The following is a 12,677-nucleotide window of genomic DNA, read 5'->3' as shown; positions in this document are numbered from 1 at the left end:
ACAGAATATAACTGGATACTAACATTTATAAGTAAAGTTGATCCAGGGAATATCTGATTGCCTCTCGGGGGATCAGGAAGGAATTTTTCCCCTGCAGGAGCAAATTGGGTCATGTTTTGCTGGGTTTTTTTTGCCTTCCTCTGGATCAACTGTGGGTGTAGGATTATAACCTTTTCGGTTGAACTGGATGGACGTTTGTCTTTTTTCAGCGAGATTAACTATGTAACATCAACCTGACCTGTAGTTATTGAATTATTTTTGGAATTTAGGATTCCGACTGATTAAGGTTCATCAGCTGTATGAATTCCTGCAGATTGAAAAAAAAATTAGATGCCCTAGCCACACAAGCCAAAGGAAGCCTGAAAGACTCCATTTGCTCGTTCTGTGCCTGTGACACCTATGACCAATGTTTAGAACAGTGGGGCAAGCTGTCACCCTACTCTGCTGGTAGCATTTTTCTAGCTGTACGGAGCCATAGTGGGTGAACCATGAGTATTTCACCAACAAATATCTGCTTTTACAGTATACCTCACAGATTTCAGATTTTTTCCTTCATGACTATAGACCAGTCTTTCTTAACCTTTTTACCTTAGAGTAACCCTTAAAATAATTTTTAGGTCTCGAAGATAACTTTCTAAAAAATACTGCATCAACAGCTTAAGGCACATCAGCGTGATCAGTAAACTGTACATATATAATTTAATGAAAGAATGTGGGTTACTTTGATACCTAGAGAACCCCTTGCTCCATATGACAAAATCATTTTTAATAATCATAAAATGATTAATAATAAGAGGAAATACACATTGTAGTGTCCCTTACATAGATGGTCAGTAAAGAAATGCCCCGTTACATGGTGGTCAGTGTAGTGTCCTCTTACATTGGTATTCAGTGGAGCATGTACTTTTATATTGTTGGCTACTGAAAAAGAGACAATTTTACAGTAATGTTCAAGGGAAAGAATCCACCCGCCTCTCCCTATTTATATAAAACCTAAAAACGAAGAACCGAAGTTTGTACTGTGTAGACATGGCTACATGGTTACATGGTGGTCAGTGTAGTGTCCTCTTACATTGGTATTCAGTGGAGCATGTACTTTTACATTGTTTGCTACTGAAAAAGAGCCAATTTTACAGTAATGTTCAAGGGAAAGAATCCATCCGCCTCTCCCTATTTATATAAAACCTAAAAACGAAGAACCGAAGTTTGTACTGTGTAGACATGGCTCTTTGTACTGTTAATGCTACAGGACTTACCAAGGTCTTTGGTTCCGCTTCAGATGATGGTTTGCTGTTCACTTCTTTTTATTGCAATTCTGTTTTGCACCCTTGTGGGAATGCCATCTCTCATTCTGTGGAAGTGATTCTCACACCTATTTGTGCAAACTTCTATGCGTTTCTTTTAAATAAAGAATTTAAAAAAAGTTACATTGGTAGCTTGAGGAAAGATTTCATCATTACAGTGGTGGTCAATTGAGCATGTACTCTTACATTGGTGGTTGGTGGAGAAGGTCCATGTTTACGCTAGTATAGAATGGAAAGGATAACCAGTTACATTGGTGGCTGGAAGGAAGATTGCACCATTAGATTGATGGCCAGTGGAGCATGAACCCTTACATTGGAGGTTAGTGGAGAAGGGACACTTTTACATTATTGGTCAATGGAAGAAACTATTGGCTAGAGAGAAGAATGCAGCATTATACTGGAGGTCAATGGAGCATATTGGTGGCTAGTTGAGAAAGGCCATTTTTACACTAGTGGTCGAAGGAAAGAATACCTAGATTCATTGGTGGCCAGAGGGAAGAATGCACCATTGCACTGGTGGTCAGTAGAGCATATACTCTTACATTGGTGGTTAGTGGAGAAGGGCCACTTTTACGCAGTGGTTAAAAGAAAGAATAGCCAGTTAAATAATTGGCCAGAGGGAAGAATGCATCATTATATTGGTGGTAGATGGTGCATGTATCCTTGTATTGGTGGTTAGTGGAGAAGGGCCACATTTATGCTTATGGTTAATGGAGGGAATACCCAGTTACATTACTGGTCGTAGAGAAGAATACACCATTACACCATTAGGGAAGAATGCATCATTATATTGGTGGTCAGAAAGCATGTACCCTTGTTTTGGTGGTTAGCAGAGAAGAGCCACTTTTACGCTAGTGGTTAATGGAAAGAATATCCACTTTCATTATTGGCCAGAGAGAAGAATGTACCATACTTTTTTATGAACTACTACCATAATAATTATATAATATCCTTAATTATTAGGTACTACCCTTATCCATAGTGCAACCTATTATTGATTGTCCCTGGTTCAATGAGAGCTAAACTTGCCACTGCTCCTGGAGGCTATAGCAACCTCTAGAGCAGTGTTTCACAACTTTTTCTCAGTCAAGGCTTCTTTTAAAGTTATGAACAGTCTTGAGGCACCCTTTAAAATTATGGATAGTATCAGGGCACCCCATTCTAAAATGTAAAAATCTATTCTAATAGTTTTACCCAATGCAGCAACACCCACACGTGTAGGACACCCAAAGTTAGAGGGGGGTTTACTCTTCTAAAGCAAATACACTTTTGCACAAGGATACTGAATAGTATTCCAATCTTTCTCTTCTCCTGACGTTTTTCTCTATCACTCAGCTAATGTGACCCCATTACTGACAGAGAAGGGCAGGGGAGGGCCAGACAATGATGCTATGCAGGCAACCATCATCCTCCCTATCAACTGATGACATCATTAGTTGTTAGGAGGTTGGCAGCTAGAAGGTTGTAATGATGCACAATGAAAACCTGTGGCTTTGTGTAACTAAGAGGCAGGCTTGATCCACCTTCTGGCTTGTATACAATTTGTGGGCAATTTTTAAGCAATTTTGCAAGGCAACCCTGAAGAAAATTCAAGGCACCCCACAGTACCTTCTGGGCACCCTGGTTGAAAAAGGATGCTCTAGAGAGCCCTCAGGATTTTATGTAACCCTGTTTGAGAAAGCCTTGTCTAAACTGTAGATTATGGTTGTTTTCTGAATTGACCTGTCCAATAGGCAATTCTATTCTAATGTTATGTATTCTAGAAAATAAAGCCTACAGACAATATATATATAGTTAGCGCTTTGGATTTACTATTATGTATTTATTTGATAACCTGAAGAAAAGAAGAAAAAAACAATGAAATCAATATTAACATAACTCATTTAATGTCAATGTATGCCAAAATACATACAGGATGTGGAAAATTCCTATTCCCCACAGAAGTTTCCCCTTTACTGAGGGTTAATAATCAGTACAAAGACCAGACTTCCAGCACAAACATACAAAGGTAATAATAATAGAAATAGTCACACTACATAAAGAGGAAGCCATAAAAGCGGCTCCAGTTGCAGTATGATAAAAGTTCCTAACCCAACTAGTGTTACATGATAACAGAGAACTAAAAACATTGCTTAGCAATATACAGTTGTACCCAGCCTCATTTTTAATAAAGTGTACATAAACCCTAACAATTAAAACATTTTATCCTATGTTGGTCCCTTTTGATCTATAAAATATCCAATTTAAAAGGGTTTTCCTATATCTGTTTGGGAAGTGCAAAAAATACCAGTTAATCTGGCCAGAAATCTTCAATGCTGATGACATAATTTGCCCTTTGCCTGTGCTAACTTAGCATTGTTCCTAGCTATATCTGTGCACTACAGAACAGCTCTTCCTGTGTTATTAGGATAAGGAGAAAGGGAGGTGTTCTGTAGTCCAGAGCTAGGGTGACCACGCTGCCCCTCTGTGGATACAGTACACAGGAGAGAGAGCGTTTTAAGTCCAGAACATGAAATGTTACTGGCAGGATCACCAGGTAAAAATAAAGTGGGAAAAAAGCTTAAACATACTAATTCAACCACCACATCTAAATGCTGGTATACTGCAGTATGTTACATTTTTGTTATTGGGATTAGATACACTTTGAGGTAACAAGATGAGATGTGGGAATGTTTTTTGGGGGGTCAGGAACTGGAGTAAATTAGGAAAGAAAACCCACAACCATAAGACCCGATAAAGGAACGTGTCTGCTTTGCCATTGGCTGCCGCAACATTCTCTGTGGGATTGGTTTACTAAAACTGGAGAGTGCTAAATCTGGTGCACATCTGCACAGAAACCAATCAGCTTCCGGGTTTTATTGTAAAAGCTTGTTTGAACAAGCTGAAGTTAGAAGCTGAATAGCTACCATGCACAGCTGTACCAGATTCTGAGTGCACCAGTTTTAGTAAATCTACCCCGGTATGTCATTCCCCAGCAAAGTATAGCTTGTACAACCTACACCCATTTCCTCTAATGCTTTGTCCAGTCATTGTTGAACTACAAGTCTTGGAAATCCAGGGAATGCTGGGAATGCTAATTTGACAGCTGTCAGTGAGGCATAGGAGGCAGAAAACCGGTCTATGGTATTTCATAACAACATGATATAAAGGATGGAAGATACATACACTGTATGTATACACATAACACAAATGCATATCAATATCTAAAAGGTTGTAACCAATAATACATACTGTAAAAATAAAAATAAATATTAAATAAATAAATATTTCAATAACAGTTAATAAAAGAGTGTTTCGTCGAAGATTTTTGTCAAAGTTGCAACTTGGGTGTCACTATAGGGTATAGTGTGATCGAGTGTCTTGCAAAATGGGGAAAACAATGGATTGTATTGCTGACTTCATAGAAATATATTTTCACTACACCAAAGTTCCAGCTTTGATGTCCTACCAAGATTTAGAAAACAGAAAAAGTTTTGAAAAAGGAGTGACTAAAGTGATTTAGATGAGGTCCAACGAGCGCCCAAGAGGTCCATCAAGCCTGTTATAAGGCAAGGACACCAAAGTAAACCTGTCCTGACCTGTTTAGGCTGAGAAGAGGAATGTTTGATGTTTCAGTTGAAAGAATGTCCCCCTCCTCAAGTTGGAATATACCTCCTTGGTAGATGGGCTGATGCCAGGCACTTGGTGATTGCACCTCACAGGCTGTTTTGGTGGAGGTGAGGAGAGGCATTAGTTTATCGTAATCGCTCTTTCGGTTGACTGTATGGGTCAACTGTGTGGGTTTCATCGTTATGCAGTCTTTGCCAGTGTAGATGACCTGGGTATACACGAAGTAAAGGCCATCTTGTGGGATCTCCAGACAGTTTTCCTTAAGTATTACGCTGGAGGTTTTGAAGGTGTTCATGGTAATGGAATCCCATACTATTTGGCCACCCTGCAATTTTCCTGCAATGATCAAGGAAAAGCCATTAGTGAAAAGTATTTGATTACTGGAAAATTAGTTTACAGAGGTGGCGTGATATCTAAAATAAAATATAAAAAGTAGTTTTCAGACTGAACATTTCTTCTGACACTTAAAACCTCATTTTAGATCTAGCAGTGTGTCTGATCTCTTCTACATTATCGGGTCTTTCAAGTTTTAAACACACAACATTCAAACAACTTCCACCCTAAATTTGCACATTTTTCCATTGGTTTTACTTAGAAAATGTGTGAATCTTGGGTAAAAGTTGTGTGAAAATATTTATACATTTATACATAGATTCCAAAAGTTTGTGAACTCCTAACCGTCACACCAGCATGAGCTTATTGGACATCTTATCACAACACTATAGGAAACAATATGGAGTTGAGGCTGCAACATATTCCACTCTTCTGGGAAGCCTTTCCAAAAAATTTTGGAGTCTGTTTTTTGAAATGCATGCTCATTCAGCCCAAAGAGCATTAGTGAGGTCAGGTACTAATGATGGACATGAAGTCCTGGCTTGAAATAGATGTTCCAGTTCATCCCACAGGTGTTCAGGAGGGGTGAAGGCACGGAACTCAAATTCCTCTACATCAAACTCATCAAACCATGTCTTTATGGAGCTGGCTTTGTACACAGGGACACAGTCATGCTAGAACATAAAAGGGCCTTTCCCAAACTGTTACCCCAAAGTTGGAAGTACACAATTATCTACAATATCTTTGCATGCTGTAGTATTAACAGTACCCTTCAGTGGAAACACCTTAACTGTTTGCAGATATGTTAATACCTTGGGCCAAAAAATGTAATTGGGAATAGAATTTACAATAACATTTAATTTTAAACTTTTTTTTATTTTATTTTTTTCAAGCTCAGTGGCCTATTGAATTGTTTAATTTTTCTTCAGATCTGCGTGCAAAAAGTGTGGCCACTCCAAAATTTACTGGTTTGATTAGAATTAAAGTTCAACTCTACTGGGCATCACTGCTAATGGTATCATTTTAGTAAATAATGTTTATTACTGGTAGAAAAGAAATGTAAGAATATCTACCTGTCAAATGAGCAGCTGGTCTTTCTCCATTCATGGCCTGGGTATGGGGTACCGAATCTGTATACAATAAAGAACGTTTGTTAACACAGTGAACGTTATTTTTTTTTTTTTAACATCCTAATTATATTTACTGTATATGAAAGGTCCCTAATTTTCATCATATTTCTAATCATGCTCAGATATCTTAAATGGTTATAAGGTGCACTGCATGTGATATTACTGTACTCTGCTAACTTTAACTATATAAATGCAACCCTTCTCAGGTGGAGTGAAGCTGAGAATAATCATCTGCTGTGGTTGAACTTCCATCCAGAACCCTAGTAAGGATAATTCTGTAAATGTGTCCGCAGCTGCCAAAAATAGAGCCATTGCTCTGTAACTTGTAATTGCCCTGCTTCTACAGCTTGTGCACATAAACAGACTTAATAAAGCACAAACTCAGCCTTAGAAGGCAAGGACAATATGCAATGTGCGCTAATCTATGGCAACAAAATAGCAATACGTTTATATTGCTCAGAATTGTTTAAATTGCCGATTGGTGATATCCAATTGGTCATTCTGATTTACAATGCTATGCACATAAAATCCCCACTATTTTGGTTTTCAGTACCCATGCACACTTTCCTCCAACTCACCTAAGTATGTCTGGATGTGAAATACATCTGGAACGTGGAACTCATCCTGCAAATGAAAAAAAAAAAAAACTCAGTTGCATAGTTTAAGAATTGTTTCCGGCTTTCAAAGTTATGTGTACTTGTGAAAAATAATGGATTGAGGAAGTAGTTAGAACTTGAGAAACCGGTCGGACAAGAGGAGCTGCAGCCTTTCAGCGGGGAAAGTACTGACTTGGGAAACTCTCAGTGGGCTGGCCAAGCTGGCCAACGCTGCACTAAAGACAAAGGCAATGGTTGCCATCTGGTATGGAATTCACGTTGGACAGATTATTGAAAATCAGACTGGTTGTTGTACCTTGCAACACATTATGCACTATTACTATCATTTACTCTGGCAGAGCAAAGTGCAAAGACACAGAGCTGGTCATACTGCAATGATTGCTATCACTTGCTGCATTTTGTTCCTGTGCCAAGAGCCATATACGCTGTATTGGAGGAGCAGCATACATTACTAGCTGGTTACGTTGATTTACTGAAGTAGTAGAGCGTGTTCACTTTTCAAAGTGAATTTTCACTTATTTTAGTGAATGAGGGGAAAAAAATGAAAGTTCGCTTTGCCAATAAAATCCAATCACATGCAAGCAACATTTTTTTTTTTTACACGATTAGTTGATTGAAGTCACCTTCAGCTTATTAAGTCAATTTTCTCTATGCAGAGTGAATTTTCACTTAGTTTAGCAAATATTGTAAAGTTGCTGACATCATCCATCCAATCATGTGCGAGCAACATTTTTTAAAATTTTCCTTGCACTCGATTGGGTGCTTTTTCTAAATTAATTTTTACATTGCTTCACCTTATTAACTTAGTAAATCAGGATCAGTGATCAAATGCAGCACGTTTTAACACTTTATAACAATGAGGATATAAAGCTATAATTAAAATAATAATTAAGATAATAATAATAATAAAAAAAAAATATATATATATATAATGAAAATAAAATACAGCGCTAAACTAGAGTGACACTTTCATAAAATGTTATACTCATCTAGCAGGATTGGACCGTTCTGTAACAGCAACTGCTATATTTTAAACATTGCAGTCCCAGTAAAGTCCAGTGCCAGGCACAAGGCAAGGTAAAATGCAATAACCCATCGCAACCATCCAAAATTCGCTTGTGAATTGTGGTACACTGAATTCCGATTGGCTGCCAGGAGTTAGTAGTCGTTAAACATCATCGCTGTGCTTTTGAACGGTTTACAGAATAAGCCCGCTAGCATGATCTCGATAAAGGCACGCACCTGATGACCAGGCGTTGGGATGATCTGGAAGTGGAGCAGAGCGAAAACAGTGGTGGCCACCAGTAAGAGGACGAAGGAGCAGACGCTGAGCCATTGGAAGCAGGAGAAGTTGCTCCTGGGAGCTGTTGGTGGCTGCAGAAGAGGCACCTCGGTTTGTACTTGGGTCAGTTCCATCTTTCTCTCCTAGTTTGATATATTTTCTTCTGCTGTGTTCTCTCTGATGTCCACTTTTCTGTGGATTGTTTGTGCTTTTTTGTGCTTTCATTTGCTTAGAGCTCAAATATAAAGCCAGCATTTCAGAATTTCCCCGGTGACATCAGGGGAGGGGTGGAAACCTATCGCCCCAGTGCTGTTCAGCCCAACTTGTCTCCTCCTTTGTAGTGGAAAGAGAACTAGGCTCCGTTTTGAAAGAGAAACTTCCTGCAATATTGGAAAAGAAAAGCATTTCTGCTTTTTCTGCATTGTGTCATGTGGAAAGTCAGAATATCTAATCTGCAACAATGGAGACTTGGAAGGCAGTCCAGGGTCAGCACTATGGGGGACTTCTACTTAAAAATCTGGGAGATACAGGCAGCTGTTACTTCAAAAAATGCCAGGTTCCTGGCTGTCTCTGGATTTCATACGTTTTCACCCTATAAAATTCTTTGAATTCATGTACAAATTCTCCTAGATTGTAAACTCTAACGAGCAGGTCCCTCTGTTTCTTCTTGTACCAAATTGTATTGTAACTGTAATGTCTACCTTCATTTTGTAAAGCGCTGCACAAACTGTTGGCGCGATATAAATCCTGTATAATAATAATAAATTGGAAGGCAACCAAATACCCTCTCTGCAATGCGGCACCTGTAGGAAATGCTTATGGCTCTTTCTCTAAAATATGTCTGTTTAACCTCTTGCTGACCGCATATCGTATAAAAGTGGTGGCAAAAAAAGTGGGCTTTAACTCTGCTCCTGTCCCATATGTATGGCATATGTCAGCAGCAGGGGGGCTTTTACACACTTTCTCGATTGCAACCAGGGGCGGACTGACCATTTGGAAACTCAGGCACTGCCCGAGGGCCCGGGGTCAGTAGGGGGCCCCATGAGGTGCCCCTGATACCTTTTTCATAGGCATTTTTGAGTTTGGGCAAGGACACAGGGGCCCCATGATCCCCTATTGCCCGGGGGCCCCATGAGTTGTCAGTCCGCCCCAGATTGCAACAACACCTGGGAATGCCCATAAATCTGGCACACCGAATGTCCCCTGTCAGATGGAAACATGTTTCCTGTCGACACCTTGTCCTATCCATCCCAGGATCAGCATGACAGCTGCCGCCATATAGAGGGGAGGAAGACCAAAAAAAGCCCTTGTCTCATTAAAGAGAACCTGTCACCTAAAAAAGTATCACAATCCTATGTGCCCTATGTTAAAAAAAAGTTTAGTGAAAAACAAAAAATATAATAAATAAAGTTACACCCAAGCACTTAAACCCCCCCCAAAAAAAAATATTTGAGCCCATCCCCACATACTTTTACATACAAACATAAACACACAGGGTGCCTATGCATGAAAACATAGATTGCGCTTTACATGTTACATATCGCTAAAATGAGAGTAATAATTCTAGGTCCATTATACATGGTTATCTCTAAACTGTTGACCTGTAGGGGCTTTTTAAAAAATCGTCTATGGAAAATGTAGGGTATTGAAGTTTATTGCCGTTTCTTGGCCGCATGCAATATTAACCGGCTCCCCTCCACCCTATAGTAGAAATACTGCTACAGGGCGGCATGAGTGCACAAAATCACATATATGTACGTGACTTTGCAGTTTTTTGTTTATAGTGCAAAAAATAAACGCAGAGGTGATCAAATACCACCAAAGGAAAGCTCTATTGATGGGAAAAAAAGGACATAAATTTCATTTGGGTGCATCATTGCATGACCGCGCAATTGACAACGCAGCGCCATAACCAAAAAATAGCCTGGTCGGGGGGGGGGGGGGGAATCCTCAGGAGGGCAAGTGGTTAAGGCGTGACATGTTGGGTATATATTTACGCAGCATAACCTTATCTTTTATATTTTATCAAAAAATAGATAATATATTGCATTTGTGTGCCCTGATTATACGAGTTGTAAACCTCTAAAAACGAAATCCTGGTGCTGTGAATTTCTTTGCTATGTTCACAAATGTCTCATCTTACTAAAAAACTACAATGCACAGTCTGATCAATGGGCTTCTTTTAATGAGAATATGTACAGCTGTTAACATTTACCGCTGTGTTTTGTTTGCATCATCATTTTGATATATATATATATATATATATATACAGTATATATGTATATGTGTGTATGTATATATATATATATATGTATATGTGTGTATACAGTATATATATATATATATATATATATATATATATATATATGCTGCATATCCTGACCTCATGAAGTGCTGTTTATTAAAGTTCAGTTATTTTAAAGATTAAAAAAAAGACAATAAAATCAGTTTTACACCTATATAAAATTGACACAAAAATGTATGCGCATGTGTTAACATGGTACACAAGATCATAGTTGTGAATGGGTCCGTATCAGGGCCGGACTAACAACTCAAGGGGCCCCCGGGCAATAGGGGATCATGGGGCCCATGTGTTCTTGCCCACACTCAAACCACACCCAAAAAAGCCTATGAAAGGTACCATGGGCATCTCATGGGGCCCCCTAGTGACCCCAGCCCTCGGGCAGTGCAGTGCCCGAGTTCCCAAATGGTCAGTCTGCTCCTGGTCCAAATAGTTTCCATTAAGGCAGAGCTGTAATTCACAGTTTGGATGACCAGGTTAACCACTTAAGCTCCAGAAAGTTTTATCCTGTTCATGACCAGGCCATTTTTTGCTATTCGGCACTGGGCTACTTTAACTGGTAATTGCACAATCATGTAAAATTGTACACAAATTAAATGTATATAATTTTTTGCACACACACAGAGCTTTGTTTTGGTGGTATTTGACAACCACTGGGTTTTTTTTGTATTTTTTATGATATGAAAAAGGACTGAACAGTTTGAAAAAAAAAATCAATTTTTTTTATTTTCTGCTATAAAACATATCCAATAAAAAATTTAAAAAATCATATTTTTTCATAAATTTTTGACAAAATATACTCTGCTACGTCTTTGGTAAAAAAAAATCTCAATAAGTGTATGTTGTTTGATTTGTGTGAAAGTTATAGCATGTATAAATGATGGTACATATACTGGAATTTTTCTTTCTTTTTTTTTTTTTTAATATCAGTAATGGCGGTGATCAGCGACTTATAGCGGGACTGTAATAGTGCGGAAGGCAATCTGACACTAAATGACATTGGATGGGAACTGACTAACACTGACATCACCATTGACACTAATGCAGTGATCAGTGATAATACTTCACACTGTCACAGTACTAATGACACTGGCTGGGAAGGGGTTAACATCTAGGGGCAATCAATGGGTTAACTGTGCGATTAAAAATGTGCAATGCGTAATGTGTGCTGATTTTACTAAGAGATGTGGTTGTTTTTTCTTCTTGCTTTGCAGGGAGAAAAAAAACAGCCACATCACTGCTTTGTATACAGAGCACTGTGTTGTTAGTAAGCATAGGGCTCTGTACTGTCATTCGGTAAACCGATCAGCAGGTCCCGGCCATAATTCATTCAGTGGTATTTGATCTCCTGTGCAGTTTTTATTTTTTGCGCTAAAGGACCGACAATTTTGAGAAAAAAACAATATTTTGGACTTTTTGCTATTAAACATGTCCAGTAAAAAAATTTAAAAATCAAATTTCGTCATAATTCAGGCCAAAATGTATTCTGCTCCATGTCTTTGTTAAAAATAATCCCAATACGTGTAAATTAATTGGTTTGAGTGAAAGTTATAGCGTTTACAAATGGCGGTATAGATACTGTAATTTTTTTTATACTAATAATGACTGCGATCATTATAGCGGGACTGTAAGACTGCGGTGGACATTCTGACACTGGGGGGGAACTGACTTGGTGTCACTAACATCCCCAGTGACACCAATACAGTGATCAGTGCTAAAAAAAAGCACTGACACTGTACTAATGACACTGGGCAGGAAGGGGTTAACAATGAGGGGCTGTCAAATGGTTAACTGTGTGATGGGAGTGTAATCGGCATTCCTCGGAGGGGAACTGATGATCAGTGTTCCCAGGTGATCAGTGTAGCCCCAGCAGTGCCACCTGTCAGTGTCCATCAGTGCCACATCAATGCCACATATCAGTGCCTACCAGTGCACATCAATGCCGCATATCAGTTCCCATCTGAGCTGCCTTTCAGTGTCACCCATCAGTGCCAGTCAGTGCCACCTATCAATGCCAATCAGTGCCACCTATCAGTGCTGCCAGTCAGTGCCGCCTATCAGTGCCAGTCAGTGCCGCCTATCAGTGTGCATCAGTGCCTG

At 39.1% G+C, this 12,677-nt stretch overlaps 1 protein-coding gene across 1 annotated transcript; it reads right to left on the bottom strand.

Annotated features, from left to right (window-relative positions):
- Window positions 1-3,167: 3,167 nt before the first annotated feature.
- On the bottom strand, window positions 3,168-8,558 carry LOC149439351 (tumor necrosis factor-like). The gene is made up of 4 exons (XM_089659126.1): window positions 8,236-8,558; window positions 6,955-7,000; window positions 6,320-6,376; window positions 3,168-5,249 (listed from the first exon to the last, which is right to left on the bottom strand). Exons 1-4 carry the CDS (start codon window positions 8,407-8,409, stop codon window positions 4,846-4,848), a joined length of 681 nt encoding a protein of 226 aa, XP_089515252.1. The 5' UTR covers window positions 8,410-8,558; the 3' UTR covers window positions 3,168-4,845.
- Between the last annotated feature and the right edge of the window lie 4,119 nt (window positions 8,559-12,677).

This window comes from Staurois parvus, unplaced genomic scaffold, assembly GCF_062004578.1.
Source record: "Staurois parvus isolate SC_StPar_1 unplaced genomic scaffold, SC_StPar_1.0 ptg001133l, whole genome shotgun sequence".
Taxonomy (NCBI): Eukaryota; Metazoa; Chordata; class Amphibia; order Anura; family Ranidae; genus Staurois; species Staurois parvus.
This window is presented reverse-complemented; position numbering and strand designations above follow the sequence as displayed.

What these genes read in the sequence shown, in the direction of transcription:
- LOC149439351 (XM_089659126.1), bottom strand. Translation starts at nt 8,409, where the DNA reads ATGGAACTGACCCAAGTACAAACCGAGGTGCCTCTTCTGCAGCCACCA. An exon ending in TCACATCCAGACATACTTAG is followed by an intron (nt 6,377 to 6,954) that starts GTGAGTTGGAGG and finishes TATTGTATACAG; the next exon opens with ATTCGGTACCCCATACCCAG. An exon ending in ACCAGCTGCTCATTTGACAG is followed by an intron (nt 5,250 to 6,319) that starts GTAGATATTCTT and finishes TGATCATTGCAG; the next exon opens with GAAAATTGCAGGGTGGCCAA.